The sequence below is a fragment of the Sminthopsis crassicaudata genome, chromosome 5 (genome assembly GCF_048593235.1).
Source record: "Sminthopsis crassicaudata isolate SCR6 chromosome 5, ASM4859323v1, whole genome shotgun sequence".
NCBI lineage: Eukaryota > Metazoa > Chordata > Mammalia > Dasyuromorphia > Dasyuridae > Sminthopsis > Sminthopsis crassicaudata.
Genome location: NC_133621.1, coordinates 64326521 through 64343155, shown reverse-complemented (window position 1 = coordinate 64343155; position 16635 = coordinate 64326521). Strand labels below are relative to the sequence as shown.

The window sequence follows — 16635 nt, the reverse complement described above, 5'->3', positions numbered from 1 at the left end:
TTCTCCGTTAGTGTTTCTTGATTTCATAGATTTCTAGATTGTACATCAACATTCTGGATTGATGGAGTACAGTAGACATTGCATTACTTTAAGAAAGTTTATTCCTTTTGTTCTTATTGTAATCCAATAGAGTTTGGTGGAAAAAATATACTTTTATTAGAAGTTTGTAGCTGAAATATTCATAGATGATACTCTGATGATTATGGTACTTTTATGTAGTTTTGATGGGATTTAAACTTTTTTTTTATAACATTGGATATGAATGTAAATGAAATACATAGAATTTAAAAAATCTTTTTGAAGCATTTTCAAGTTAAGGTTGCTGTCTTAGATTTTGAAACTTTGGTGCTTTAGTTTTCATTGTTTAGTTGGCCTACTGGCCACAGTCATAGCTTGCCATCTCAGAATTTTTACAGTTTAATGATAAAATGACTGAAATGATCATTGCTAGTTTGGGGTTATAAATTAAGTGCATATTTTAAAATATAGATGAAGAAAATTGAAACCACTGTTTAGAAATTATTAGCACTTGATTTTAATCAAGTACATTATATAACTTTATAGAATTTTTGTTGTTTGAGTATAAAATGATGAGACTTGGACTTGTGGATTTGACCAGTTTTTTTTCTGTTTTTGTTTTTGGCACCCCCCCCCCCCAAAAAAAAAAAAAAAGTGATTACAATACATGTATCTCCTGTGTTTGACCACTAGATGTCAGAAGTACTACAGGAGCCTGAGAGGTTACTAGGGGCCTTGTGGAAATTCAACATCGAATCCTAGACCTTCACATATTTCACTGTTTCCAAATGACAGATGCCAGAAAAATCTGATACAGTGTGATATATAGAAGCAAGGTACAACTGGAATAATGAAATTTCAAAAATAAGCCTTTTTAAGGGCTGATTCTAACAGTCCTATTGGGTATTGTAAATGCCTCAGGTGCACTTGATACTGCTGTTACATTCCTGGCATTTGGGTCTATTTTTTATGGAAAGATGGATTGGACTTCAATTTAAGAATATTCAGTAATCCCTCTCAGGACATACTGTAACAGCTGGTATTTCTGTGTTTTAGCAAATCGATTCCATACAGCAGTCAGTAATACTTATGACTGGATTCTGACAAATTCCAAAGCATTTTCAATAAATTTAGCCAAAGAAAATAGCATAATCACTGCAAAAAAGTAGCATAAATTGCAAGTTACCTCTCCCTGCCTTTTATTTTTTACCAGCATAATATTAAGAATTTTACTTGTTAAGGATTTCATCAGGTCACTTCTATTTCATTATGTATGTGTAGGTTCTGGAGGGAAATAACTATGCTTTATGTGTATTTCTTAAGTAATAAGACTGCTTGAAGATTTTAATATGAGTGCTTTATTTCGCAATTTAAAAAGAATGACATCTAGACCTTTTAATATATGGAGTTCATATAGGTCAGCCAACTGTAGCTCAGAAAATTTTTTTATTGAAACATTCTCTTAATCAGTTGTTATAATGGAATATATATATATATATATATATATATATATATTTAAAACCCATTTACATCAGATCTTTTTATTTCATTTGATAAACCTTAAATTTATGCATAAAAAGAAGGCATAATATATGTGACTAATATAAGTTCTTGAGAAGGTGTGTGGGGCTTGACAGTGAAACTCTCTTACAAATGGAGATCGACTGTTTGTGTGTGATTTAGAGCACTTTGCCTTTTTAAAAATCAAAAACCCGCTACAACAGATCTCATCTCTCATTATACAGTTGGTTGATTTGAATGTCACTTTGTCTTTAGCTCTCCTAGACTCTTAATTCTTAGAACATCTTCATATGGATTTTTTGTCATTTTATATTTGTATGCAAATGGTTTAACTTTGGTGTGAAGATAGTGTTACTCTTTAATCTGGAGAACATGTTAAGAAATTCAACCATTTAATAAAGTCTGTTTTGCTGTTTCTTATTTCAAAAAAGGGGTTTAAGTTTATGAAGATCATGTCCTGCAAACCATTCTTCTCCCTGTGTCCATTTTATATTCATTGTTTTTTGGTATCTATTATATCAGTTTTTATAATGTGATAAAATTAAAATTATGATGTTTATTTGACAATTTATTCCATGATATATTTTACTACATTAACTTTTCACTTTGAGATTTAAATGATGCCTTTCTCTTCCTTCCTCTCTCCTTGCATTTCTCAATAGAGCTAAATTAGAAATGTAAAATTAGGAAAGTTTTTGCCCTGTTCTCTAAATTTGGTAGTCAAGTTGTTTCATAATATAATTAACTCAAAAGTATGAAAGAGTGCAATGGTGGATCAAATAACACATTTTAGTAAAATGTTTACCACATTTATATTAATTTTTTTTGTAAAAAAATTTTTTTTAAACTGCTTTAAAAAAAGTGTTATATTGAAAATAAATTTTTATTTTGAACTCTACTGATAGAAGAGAAACTAATTTGGATATTGTGATAAATATGACAAGAATATTTAAGTATATCTATATGTATACATACATATGCATACATTCATAATACATATACACACAGATAATATAGTTGCCTATCTGATTTATTTTTTTTACAAATACAGAAATTTTGTGTGGTCCCTTATTGTGACATGATGATCTAATTTGAATCACCTAGTAACTCTTTAAGTGTTAGGTCAGTGTCAATCTTGATTTAGAATCTTTAAAACTTCTTTTTATATTCTTATTATCTGAAAACTTTTGGATGTGTCATAATTTGAATATATATATATGTACGTATATATGTCATTTCTATGATAATATATAAAGAATAGTAATGGAATTTATAATACAGGGTATCCCAAAAGTGTTGGTGCAGTTTTAAGCTAGCACTCACACTTTTAAGATACTCTGTACAAATGTTTTTCTAAGTTACTTTAAAAGTATGGTTTAGAATTTAATTTCCTTATTTTACATAAGTTTTAAAAATTAAAGGAGGCTGGCTGCATTAATAGATTAAAAACATAACTTAATTCTTTAACTTATTAACTTATTAGTTGTATAAAAAGGGTACTAATTTATAAAAATTAAGTATACTACTGACTTTATAATCTAACTCTTCTAAAAATGTGACCTTTTGGAACTCATGGTGACTGAAGGAAAAACATTTTTACAATAGTATTTTAACATTTGGTCAAAGAATTCATACAAGTCTTTCATCTTAGATCCCACCCCACCCTGAAGTGTCCCACATCCAAAAATGTTACCTGAATTCTTAACTGCCTTGTTCTGCCTTTCTCCTGCAGGAAAATACTTAAAATTTTTATTTCATTTTAATTTAATTTCAAGTAAGGGCTTTCATGTTTTGTTTTTAAAATTGAAAATCTAAAATCAAATAAAAATGTTTCAATTGAATATTGTCACTAAGAAAACATTTCTCATGAATTGTGATCTTTTTATTTTGTTAATTTAAAATAAGAATTTTTACTACATGATTTTATAGTTTAACAATGCTCTTTAAGTTTTACAAAATGTTTCTGTCCCTTCTAGGGAAGGCTTACAAATTGGAAGATTATTTTTAGACTACGTAGCCACAAGCAATTTAACCGAAATTAACTGCTTCCTTGCAAGTGGAAGGAATTTCATCATTTTGGTATAAACTACAGAATAAAACATGCCAGCTTTATCAGCAGGATCTGGAAATGAGACAGGTATGTAAATCTTTCCTAAAGCAAATAATAGCTGAAATAAACATATTTATATAGATAAATATTAAGTTGTTAAATTTGTTTTTTAAAAAAAACACCCCTAAAATTGATAGGTTTGTAGACCAAAATGCCTTTGGATTGTAAGTTTTGAAATTCACATTCCTCTATTTAATGAGTTTTTATCTTGTCCTCTAAATTTGGCAAATTAGTTGTGTTTTTTTCCCCCTCATATGATTTAGCAGTTCTCTTTTTAATGTAGCAGAGATAAGTGGTGAACCAAATAACTAAATTTTAGTAAACCGATACTGTTAATCTATTATAAAACTTTTCTTATTTGCTTTTCCAAAGATAAGCTTATGTTGAAACTTGTCTTTAAAAGTGAATTCTAAGTTTGTATATGCCATTCATAGATAAATAGCAGTAGTGTATGTACATTTTAAAAAAGTGATGAAGTCTTAACTCTGACCCTTCTGCCTCCTGTCTTGCCTTTATGAATAATGGCATGTATTTAGCTGGGAGGAATCAATAATGCTTATGCCTATTGTCTGCTCTATGTTGAGGTAGTATATGTAGATCTTTGTACTTGTGATAAATAACTGAGGCAGTTACTTCAGAATGGAAAGTTAGTGACTTTATATCTCACTGTACCTCCTTCCTCCCTCTTCCCCCATGTTTTTGGCAGTTAATCTTTTTTTAAACAATATTTGCATTGTTATTTGCTTTTTAAAAGGATACTTTATACCATTTTTCTATTCTTGTCATTTTATTTCTTCCCATTTGGATAGCTGTTCTGTTGAATCAGGCAAGAATTTTGCCAGAATTATGTTTGTTAGATTGAATATTATAAAAATTTATTTGTATTATCTCAAGTACATTTGACCTTAGGAGTTAGTGCTCTTGTGAAATTCTTTTAGCATTCTCTTTATTCACATTTTGATTTTGTACTGCGATAAGCAAATTCCATTGCACTTTTGAAAAATTTAAATTGTTTGAATCACAGCTTAAGTTTGTAATGAATGATAGTTTTATATCTCTTTATATAACCAAGAAATTCATTCTTGTAATTGGGTATGCAGTCTTAAAACTTAAAAATAATTTGTAGGAAATTATTAAACTACAATCCTCCTAGTACTCCCTTTGATGAGTTCCTCTCACAACGTCCACTTTAAGGAAAGACCCAGATCGAACACACTTCATCTTCTTCATTTTGTCACTGTGTTTCAGCAATCTTACTCTCTGGACTAAATTACAACATTTCTCCCTTCCATTTTCAACTAAATTTTATATATCCTCTTTCCCTGTTAGAAAGTAAGCTCTTCAGGACAGGGACTATTCTTTTGCTTCTATTTATATCCCCCACACTTTGTACAATGCCTGGCACATAATAAAGGCTTAACAAATGCTTTTTGACTTGACTTCTGAATTGGTCTTGCCCCAGACTTGCTGGCAAGATAGAGGAAGTAAAAATTATTTTACTGCTTTAATAATGGGACAGAATTCTAATTCCAAAAGACAGGGTTGACCTATTGAATAGTTCCTTTAGGTATGGATTTTGTGATCATAGGTTTTTTTTCTTATTTTTGTAAGTTTCCTGTGATGGAAAAATAAATAATTTGGTAGCAATTACATCAATATTAAAATGTTTATTATTTTCTGTAGAAGGACAACATCTTGGGCACTACTACCTTAACCTCATCTTTCCTTTCTCTTGCCACTTCTCATCACTTCTCTTCAACCAGATGATACAAGTTTTTATTACCATCAATCTAGTTAGAGATTGTTAAGAATCTTAATTCTTAACAATTTTTGTGTTATAGACTCATTTCACAATTTAAAGTCTCTGGAACTAATTTTAAATATATTTAAGTGAATGAAATAAATTGGATAATAAAATAACTGGGTTTTATTAGGATTAGTGGGAAGAAGAAAGGTGTAAGATGTCAGGTAGTATGGTCAACAATAATTGACAAAACAGTGGATGGGGGTGAGTATGATTGTGTAGAAAGAATTAATTTTTGTTTCATATTTGTATACTTGAGGAGATGGCTGACGCCATCATTATAAATATTTTTAATTCTACCTCCCAGACAGTTCTTGAATATTTCTCTCTCTCTCATAACTCCATAATCTCTGATAATCACCTCATTTATGATTTCTTCATTAGAGTATCAAAACAGCTTCAGATAGTCTCTTTAGATCCTGATTTCCTCTTCTCTAGTCTATCCTACCAGAATTAGCTTCTCAATGTACTTTTTTTTTTTTTTTTTTTTTTTTTTTTTTTGGTTGCTGAAGCAATTGGGGTTAAGTGATTTGCCCAGAGTCACACAGAGCTAGGAAGTATTAAATGTCTGAGGTCACATTAGAACTCGGGTCCTTCTGACTTCAAGGCTGGCGCTCTATCCACTGCACCAACTAGCTGCCCCTCATGTACATTTTTAAATCATGTCACTCTCATGCTCAGAAACTTTCAGTTGAAGTCCCAAGTCCTTAGATTAGAATTTAAAGCTCTTTATAGCCTAATTAGTATTGATATGCAATTATATGGACCATCTATAACTTTTTGTTCATTAGTCTATACTGTGTATCTTTGACACTGCAAATAGACAATGACTAGGCCCATAATTGAATAGGAGAACAAGCTGTATTACGTTTAAAAAACTGGAAAATTCTTGCAGTAATAGCACATTTCCTTTGAAAGTGACCCCTCTTTTTAGTAACAATATTCTGTTGTTGTGGTGGTGTCATGGAACATTACAGAATCCAAAGCATTTAAAAATGAGTGTCACCTAGAGGGTAATAGAGGGATTCATGGTAGGTGTGAGGAGAGTATGACATATTATTAAATTTTTTTGAAAAACAGCCATAGTAGATATCATCAATGAAGTGAAAATGAAAAAGACGGTATAGTAATATGGCAAGAATGAGGGAAACTTCAAGAAAGTGAAAAAGTATCATTAAGTGATACTCTGTGGTTAATTTATGGAAGGACCTAAAAAGAGTCATATATTTACTGGGCCTGTATCCCAAAGAGATCATTAAAAAAAAAAGGAAAGGGATCCACATGTACAAAAATGTTTGTGGCAGTCCTTTTTATAGTGGTAAAAAACTGGAAACTGAGTGGATGCCCATCAGTTGGGGAATGGCTGAATAAGTTATGGCATATGAATGTTATGGAATATTATAGTTCTATAAGAAATGATCAGTAGGATGATTTCAGAAAGACCTGGAGAGAGTCTAAGTGAACTGATATTAAGTGACATGAGCTCCCAGAGTGAGGACTATGGGATCATAGTGTAGATCATAACATAGTATTTTCACCTTTTTTTTTTCCTTCTCATTTTTCCCCTTTTTGATCTGATTTTACTTGTGCAGCATGATAAATGGGGAAATGTCTAGAAGAATTGCACAAGTCTAACATTGTATTACTTGGTGTCTATGGGAAGGGTTAGAACTAAGGGAGGGAGAAAAATTTGGAACACAAGGTTTTGCAAGGTGAATGTTGAAAATTATCTCCCTCCCTTACCCTCTCCCTCTCTCCTTTCCTCTCTTTCCCTTCTTCCCTCCCTTTCCCCCCACCCCCCTTTGCTAAGGAATTGGGGTTTTGCCCAGGGTCACACAGCTAGGCAGTGTTAAGTATCTGAGGTCAGATTTGAACTCAGGTTCTCCTAACTTCAGAGCAGATGCTCTATTCATGTCACATTCTCTTAAAGTTTGTGCAAGTTCATGTTTCTTGTTTTCATGGCATCATGTATATATCTCATCCCCCTGACATAGACCTATGAGTTTATCAATGTTGGTGTTTCCTCCATTGTTGCATATTGCAGTCATCTTGATGAGAGTAGATATGGGAAATAAAAAATGTGGCTTTAATATAGTAGTTTTCATTGTTTTGTTAAATAATTCTTAGTTTCATTTCAATCTGTGTTTGGTACCTCCATTCTGTAGCATTCCTGATAGATTCAATTTTTCCCAACATTAGGGTCTTTTCCAATGAGTTTTGTCTTCAATTTGTGCTAACGTATTTAAGTACTTGTTGTTTGTCCTTAGTTTAAAAGGGGACTATGACATCAGGGAGGTGATGCCATGGCATGCAAGTGAATTGGATTTAAGTGAGGGAGGGCTATGCAGTTACTTGCCTCACTTTTCCTCTGGAGCCATCTGGGTGCAGTGGCAAGATACGAAGCAGGATGGGGATATCCCTGAGGTCTTAAGCTAGGTCTTTAACAGTTCTCTGTTTGAGGCAAACCCCCAATCAGTGATTAAGGCTATGTAAGAAATAAAGCAGAAAAGGGCCTCTTTTACTTTGTCCAAAAAAATAACTCAATCTATGAGGGTGACCCTTTAAGGTTTCTGGCCAAAACAGAAACAATTGCTATTTATATTCACTCTGAGCCAATCTATGTCCAAACCGTGACCAAGTGGGACTTAAATTCAGTATTTGAAGTTCCAGTGAATAGTATGAATTAATTTCAAGTATTTACTGCTTTGATCTCCTTGTTGTCAAAGGGACTCTCAAAAGTCTTCAGCACCACAATTGGAAAACATTCACTCTTCTGTGTTCAGCTTTCCTTATAGTAACACTCTCAGTCATATGTTATTGTTACTAGAAAAACCATAACTTTGACCATATGAACCTTAGTCAGCAAGATGATGTCTGTTTTTTTTTAGTATGCTGTCTAAATTTGCCATGCCTTTCCTTTCAAGGAGCTCATTTAAAAAAAAAAAAAAAATTTCATGGCTGCAGTCACAGTCTATAGTGATCTTTGAGCCCCAAAATAACACTACTTCTATTTCTTCTTCCTTCTCTTTACCAGGAATTTGTGGAACCATTTGCAAGATCTTTGTTTTTTTGGTAATAAGCTTGACATGCCACCTTTTATCTCCCTTTATCCACTCTCATCAAGATGGTTGCAATATATAATGGAAGAAACACTAATATTGCTAGACTCATAGATCCATCTCAGTATTTGAATAAGCCACCTTTTATTATCACTATTAAATTATTTAATTCCTTCTTTTCTCATGTTACCTTTGTTTCCTCCTCATTTCCTTTTCTCTTACCCCTTTCCCTATTCCAGAAGTCATCCCTCCCCATTAGGGTGTTTCTCATTCTTTGAATTTTCCTTTTGACTCCCTCCTTTTGATTGCTTATAGGCCTTACATGAGATGGGAACCAACAACCTTTGTTCCTACCAAACTTTTCCACATGCATTGTCTCCTAAAGTCCTCTTGGCCTTATTACCTGTCTTGCCACTATTGGCACCATTATCTGAGTTCTTTATGTAGCTTAAGATCTTGGGCATAACACCTGCCCCATTGCTAAATCTCTGGACCTCTGGAGCTTTCAATCTGTCCTAAAGCTGAACTTCCTTTGGTAGATTGCGTATATTTGTATTGTAAATTTTGCATATTCCTTGAGAACAGGAACTCTCCCATTTTTCTTTTCTGAGTTCTTAGCATAGTGCTTGACCCATGATAAGCCCCTAATAAATTGTGCTTTTCATTCAGTCTTTAAAAAGTGAATGGAACTATATCAACTCTAATATTTCTTTAAATTCTGGAATTCTCTATGTTAGTAAGAGAAAAAAAAAAACTTTGAAAAAACGATGGGGGAAATAAACCTTTTATTTTAATGTTAGATTGGACCTTGGCAGTTACTTTTTTTAACCTACCACCTGATCTGTGATCAATTTCTATAGTTTTGGTGTCAAACTCAGACAAAAATGGAGACAATTAAACTTTACATAAAGATGCTTGTGAGTCATTTGCTAAAGTAGAAAACAATGTATTAACATTATTCCTTCTGTTGTATTTTTCATTATTTTGTTAAATATTTTCCAGTTACGTTTTAATCTTGATGATCATACATAGTGGCAGTTGTGTGTTTGGTACCTCCATTTTATTCCTGACATATTTTCTTTGTGGAACACACTGTCTTTTGGTTAAGAATTTTAAAAAATATTTTGTAATGATAGCTATCTTCTCTAAACTAAAAATCTTTATTTTTCTGAACTTTTGTTTTGATTTAATTTCCAAACTATTTTACCCTTCTTTGGGCTTCTTCTGGTTGTCAGTGTCCCTCTTAAATGTAGTACCTTGAACTGATAGTTACTACAAATGAAGAATTATGTACCAGAAAAGCTACATAATTTCACATGTACCAGAGAAGATACCTGAAATCATTGTGTATGAAATGTTTCTTACTTGTTTTGTTTCATCACTCTTGCTTATGTTTTTATTTTGGTTTTTAGTCTAGTTTTTCTGGAGTTAAAGACTTCCATGAAATTCTTTTAAAGAATTTAGTCACCTGATAATATCCCAAATTGTGATATTGACTCTAAGATTGAGATTGTTTATATCTGAAAAGATACTGTTGTAAAAGCTGTTCTTTGATGCTCTTGAAATATTTAACTTCTGTTGTAGCTAGGAAGAGAGTGCTAGACTTAGAGACAGGAAGATTCCTCTTCTGAGTTCAGCTCTGGCCTTAGATATTAGTTGTGTGACTCTAGGCAAGTCACTTCATCCTGCTTGCCTCAGTCTCCTTATCTGTAAAATCAGCTGGAGAAGAAAATGGGAAACCATTGCATTATCTGCTAAGAAAACCCCAAATGGGGTCATAAAGAGTGAGATATGACTCAAAACAACTGAAAAGCCACATTCAATTTGTAGAATGAATATGTTTTATCATTATTTTTCTTTTCTTAAGCCTTTTAGATATCTCCAAATTCACTAAGTTTCATCTCAGAAAGCAACTTTCTCTTCAGATTCCTGTGTTTGTCACTATTTCTTTTTGTCTTGTCATCCAGGTTCAGAAATGACTGAGATAACTCTCTTTTTTTCTTCTTGCTCAAAACCAAATAATCAGGTATTCAATCTTGCCAATTTGATATTGATTGTTTTTTAAGAAGCATATTTCTCATTTGTTTATTACTTTATGTTGCCTTTACACACACACATGCACGCATACACACACAGATACACACACACTTCCTACTCCCCACATGCCCCAAAGAGAAATTCTATACTCCTTAGTCTATTCTTTAAGGTAGGCTACAAAACTTAGTTCCCTTTAGTCCTTTACATGAATCTTTATCCCAACTAGGTTTACATGTTATATATTAATCTCTTCTGTTTTGGCTCATTCCATTCTCCCTTTCAACAGTGCCTTCAGTATAGTATACTTCTACTTATTAAAATATTCAAATTTTCACTTATAGCTCATATTCCAATTTCTCCTTGAAATTTTTTTGATCTCTTTTGTACACTTAAAATTTTATTTTTATTTTTCCGAACACATGCAAACACTTTTGTAAAACCTTGTGTTCCAAATTTTTCTCTTTCCCTCCCTACACCTTTTCTTCCTTCCTTAGACAGCAAACAATTTAATATAGATTAAATAAGTGCAGTTCTTATAAACATTTTGTCATTTGTCATGCTGTGCAAAAAAAAAAAATCACATTGAAAGGGGGAAAAAAATGAGAAAGAAAAAAGCAAACAACTACAACAACAACAAAAAAGGGCAAAAACACTATGCTTTCATCCACATTCATTCTACATAATCCTCTCTCTGGATGAAGATGGCTCTCTCCATCACCAGATCATTGGAATTGACCTGAATCACCTCATTATTCCCCCCCCCCCTTTTTTTCTGAGGCTAGGGTTAAGTGACTTGCCCAGGGTCACACAGCTAGGAAGTGTTAAGTATCTGAGCTCAGATTTGAACTCGGCTCCTCCTGAATTCAGGGCTGGTGCTCTATCCACCGCCCCACTTAGCTGCCCCTGAATCACCTCATTATTGAAAAGAGCCTTGTTCATCAGAATTCACCATCACATAATCTTGTTGCTATGTACAGTGTTTTCTTTGTTCTGCTCATTTCACTTTGCATCAATTCATGTCAGTCTCTCCAAGCTTCTCTGAAAACATCCTGTTGGTCATTTGCTACAGAACAATAATATTCCATTACATTCACATACCATAACTTACTCAGCCATTCCCCAGCTGATGGTCATCAACTCAGTTTCCAGTTCCTTGCCACTACAAAAAGGACTGCTACAAACATTTTTGCACATATGGGTCCTTTTTTTTTTTTTTTTTTTTTTTTTAATGCTCTCTGAACCAAAGTGTACACACAGTTTAAGAGCCCTTTCAGCATATTTCCAAATTGTTCTCCAGAATGGTTGGATCATTTCACACTACCAATATGTTAACCAATAATGTGTTAGTGTCTTAGTTTTCCCACATCCCCTCCAACATTTATCATTGTCATTTTCAGTTACCTTAGCCAATCTGAGAGATATAAAGCAGTACCTCAGAGTTGTTTTAGTTTGTGTTTCTCTAATCAATAGTGATTTAGAGCATTTTTTTTTCATAAGACTAGAAATGGCTTTTATTTCTTCATCTGAAAATTGTCTGTTCATATTCTTTGATCTTTTATGATTTGGGAAATGTCTTGTATCTTTGGAAAATGTACAGTCAATTCACTATATATTTTAGAAATAAGGTCTTTATCAGAAACACTGGATATAATTTCCTCCCCTAGCTTTCTGCTTCTCTTCTAATCTTGGTTGCATTGATTTTGTTTGTATAAAACCTTTTAAATTTTATATAATCAGAATTTTCTATTTTGCATTTTATAAAGTTCTCTAGTTCTTCTTATGGCCATAAATTCTTCTCTTTTCCACAGATCTGACAGACTATCCCTTGCTCTTCTAATTTGCTTATGGTATCATCTTTTATGTCTAAATCATGAACCTATTTTGACCATATCTTGGTGTATAGGGTGTTAGATGTTGCTTAATGTCTCAGTTACTGCCATATTATTTTCCAATGATTTTTGTCAGATAGTGAGTTCTTATCCCAGAATCTGATGTTTTTTGAGTTTATCAAACACCAGATTACTCCAGCCATTGACTACTGTGTCTTGTGAACTTAACCTAATTTTTTCCCTAGACTTCTGTAACATTTTCTTTATCATTCATTTGTCATTTATTTGTTAATGCCTTATATTGCTAGTTTTTAAAAAATGTATTTTATTATCCTAACTAAAATTTGAGATTCTTAAGAATGAAGTTGGAATTTTACATATATACATATATTTTTCCCTATAGTGTTTAGTACAGTGTAAATATTTTGTTTGAGGAAGAAGAAGAAATAGGGCAGGTAAGTGGCACAGTAGTTAGTGCTGGGCCTGGAGTCAGGAAGACTCATCTTCATGAGTTCAAACCTGGCCCTCAGACACTTATTAGCTCAGACACTTGGGCAAGTGCTCATCTGTCAAAAGATTTGGAGAAGGAAATAACAAATCACTCCAGTATCTTTGCTAAGAAAACCCCAAGTGTTGGACATGACGAAAATGACTGAACAAGAATAGAGAATAGGAAATAGGTTGAATTCCATTACAGTGATGAAAATGGTTAAAGGTGGTAGAAGATGACTAGTGATGGCAGAACAGATCAACTATGATAGATTTCTACTGATAGGATAAGATGGGTTTCATTATTCTATGGTTTTAAAAATTCTAGATCAATACTGCACATATTTTTATCTGGCAATCAGCATATTTTTTAAAAAGCCATTTGGATTTTCTTCCCTAAATTTGATAATAACAGTGATTTATGTGGTGGGAATTTCCCATCAGCTAATAACAGAGAAGATTCAGTTGTGGCTTTGGCCTGGATCTTTAGCTTTCTCATTCATTTGCTAATTTCCAGGATTTGTATTTTTGTGTTTGGAATTTTTTGGGGGGTTATTATGACTGCTTTTGGGAAAACCACTGACTTTTTGGCAGGATAGCATACTTTTTTGGTACCCATTTATGCTGACACAACAATCAATATTTGCTAAATCCCAGTGAGATGTGAATATAGAAATTATTGACAAATTACTCTAACTTGATGTGACTAGAACCTACTAGCTTCTCATTTTATGAGGTCCAAATCCTAAATCCTTGCATATTTTTGTTCCTTTTTCTCTTTTTCAGAGTACATTGTAATTAATTGGTCCATACTGGAATTTAAGCATTCCATTTGAAATTGAGCACTGACATCCTTTTTTAAGAAAAACTTTTATTGATTTTTTCAAAGTATTATAAATAGATTACTCCCACTTTTTGAGAAGACTCTTACCAAAAAGTAAAACTAGTAATAGGGATCTCATCTAAAACTACCTGTAACATCTCAAATCTGTAGTACCTTCTACTTTTCTATTAAAAAAAACATTAAAAATGTTACAAAAAGTAACACAACACAAATCTGTTTTTTCTTCCTTCTCTAGCCCCTTCATTGAGGGAGAAAAAACCCAAACCATTTCTTAAATCACATATGTATAGTCAAGCAAAACATTTTCTCAATGCCTGTATGTTAAAGGTATTTATTTCATTTTGTACCTTAAATCTGTCATCTTTGTATTGATCATTGGAATTATGAAATAATCACTATATTAATCATAATTCTTTTCGGTTTCAGAATTATTAGTTTTTACATTATTGATATTATGTAAATTGTTTTCCTGTTTCAGCTTATTTCTTTTTTCATCAGTTTGTGGAAGTTCTCAAAATTGTTCATTTTCATAATTTTGATGTTATAAATTATTATTCTGGTTTTGCTTCTTTTACTTTATGTCAATTCATTTCATCATTCTTTGTCTTTTAAAAATCTTTTTTGCAAATACTGTATCACATTCAACTTAGCTATCCATGCTCAACTGATAAGCATCCTTTTATTTTGTAGTTTTATGTCACCAGAAAAAGATCTGTTAGAAATGTTTTTGTGCGCATTTTACCTTTTCTTCATTCTTTGATCATTTTTGAGTAGAGACTTAGTGTTGGCCAAAGGACGTATACTGTGTAGTATTATTTTGTGTATAATTTCCATATTTTTTTCCAGAATGGTTGTACCCATTCACAGGTCCACCAATAGTTCATTATTCTTTTTTTTTTCCTCTGCCTCTCTAACATATATTAATTTTTTTGGGGCGGTCACCTTTGTCACATTGATCATTTGTTTTCTTTATTCCTTGTTTGGTTCATAAGCTTTCTTCTGTCCATAGAGTTGAAAGGTAGCTTTCCCTCATGCCTCTCTAATTAGTTTATCATGTGACTTATAAATGCTTTAAATACTATTTGGAGATTTTCTTTATATAGAATGTTGATCTAAATCTAATTTATTCCACATCACTGTCAGATTTCTGCAGAAGTTTTTGTCAAACAGTAAGTCCTCATCCAGATACCCTAGGGTTTTTGTGTTTATTAAATACTAGAGTATTAGATATATTTACTTATTTATGTTGTATATTTAATCTGTTCAATTGATTGATCCATGTATTTTATTTTTTTTAATCAATTTTTTTTTATCAATTCTGAACTGTTTTGAGGATTGTTTTTTTGTTGTTTAGTTTGAGATCTGGCACTTCTAGGCCATATTGATTATATCTATCAGTAAACATTTAGACTGTCCATTAATAAATAGTTAGCTCTTTTTTTTTTTTTTTTTTTTTTCTGCCTTCAACTACATTATAAATTGTTGAAGCACATATTTCTCTTTTATCCATGTTTGGTATTCTTAGAGGATTCTGTGAATCATCATCATCATCATCATCATTAGCACTTACAGAGTGCTTTAAGGTTTGCAAAGTGATTTACGTATATATTTTCTCTTTTAATTTTCACAATCACACCATGATTAGGTGATAATTCTTGAGACCATTAAGGACAGAGTAAAAGAAATGAATGTGTTTATCCCTAGCCTCAGATAAAACAAGGAGGGGGTGAGGTGGCTAGGTGGCGCAGTGTATGAGCACCAGCCTTGAAGTCAGGAGGACCTGAGTTCAAATGTGACCTCTGACACTTAACATTTCCTAGCTGTGTGACCCTGGGCAAGTCACTTAACCCCAACTGCCTCAGCAAAAAACAAAACAAAACAAGGAGGGGGGGAGAGGGATTTTATTATTTAATAATCATCTACATTCTAAAATTTAGCTAAGAGTAAGCAATGGGGCTCTTGTACAGAGAAGTGACTAAAATCTTACAACTGCTTTAGTACCTAATATATGCATTTACAAGGATGAGCCTGCCCCAATGATTTAGTGAATTTCAGTATACCTTTATGCTCCATCAAATACCTAACCTCTCAGTTCCTCCATTTATTCTCTTCTCATAATCAATTCCTTTGTTCCACTTAAGTTACGTGTGGAGATGGCCATAATCTTGCTGTCACCTACAAATGTTCTAATACATTCATTAACTCTGAAATTCCTTTATCTGCTCATAACTTTTCTTCTGCCTCATGTCTTCTCACCCTGTTACTCATCCTAATAATGTTCTCTGGTCCCTTTATCCCTCAGTTCTTTCCCAGGCTATCACTTGTATATCCTATCTTCCCCTTCTTCACCCCATGGCAAAGCATTTCAACTATGCATTATCATCATCTACACTTGAGTTCCTTGTCCCTACATCACTGTTAAATTCCAACCTTGAATTACTCTCACCATTTTCCTCCTTTTCTCTCTCCTTCCCATCCCCTCCCCATGCTGCTGAATTGAACAAGAGAAAAATCACAAACTGGATCCATTACAAAATCACATTATGTGTTCTCAATAGGAGTCTCATTTTAACAAGATAATCTACTTAACTTTCCAATCAGTTTTCAATTCTCACCAATTGGCTTAATTCTTTGGATGTCTGCTGTTGTTACACATCTTGCTGCAATGCACACCTGAGAAATTTTAACTACTGCTCTGAAAGCCTCCAAGTGCTTCATTGCTATCTCCTATGTAATGCTTTTCTGCCCTGAATTACAGGGATAATAAATATTTCCCTAGCATTGCAGCAAGTTCAGAGACATTCCATCTGAGAGCATCTGAGTAAATTTCCTGTTGGAGGGTACTACAGTGCTTCAGAAGAGTCCAACTGATTACAGAAGAAGAGGCTCTTTTAGCTTAGTTGAATATGCCTGCATGGAGTCAG

The 16635-nt window shown here is 32.8% G+C and overlaps 1 protein-coding gene across 3 annotated transcripts in view; it reads left to right on the top strand.

Moving 5' to 3' along the window:
• The window catches only part of MPP7 (MAGUK p55 scaffold protein 7), a 237113-nt gene that overhangs the window by 51845 nt on the left and 168633 nt on the right, over positions 1-16635 (top strand). For all 3 annotated transcript variants that reach the window (XM_074267011.1, XM_074267009.1, XM_074267010.1), the window contains one exon: positions 3516-3676. In XM_074267011.1, the coding sequence (XP_074123112.1) occupies positions 3640-3676 (37 nt within the window). In that variant the 5' untranslated portion in view covers positions 3516-3639. The remainder of the gene's footprint in view (positions 1-3515; positions 3677-16635) is intronic.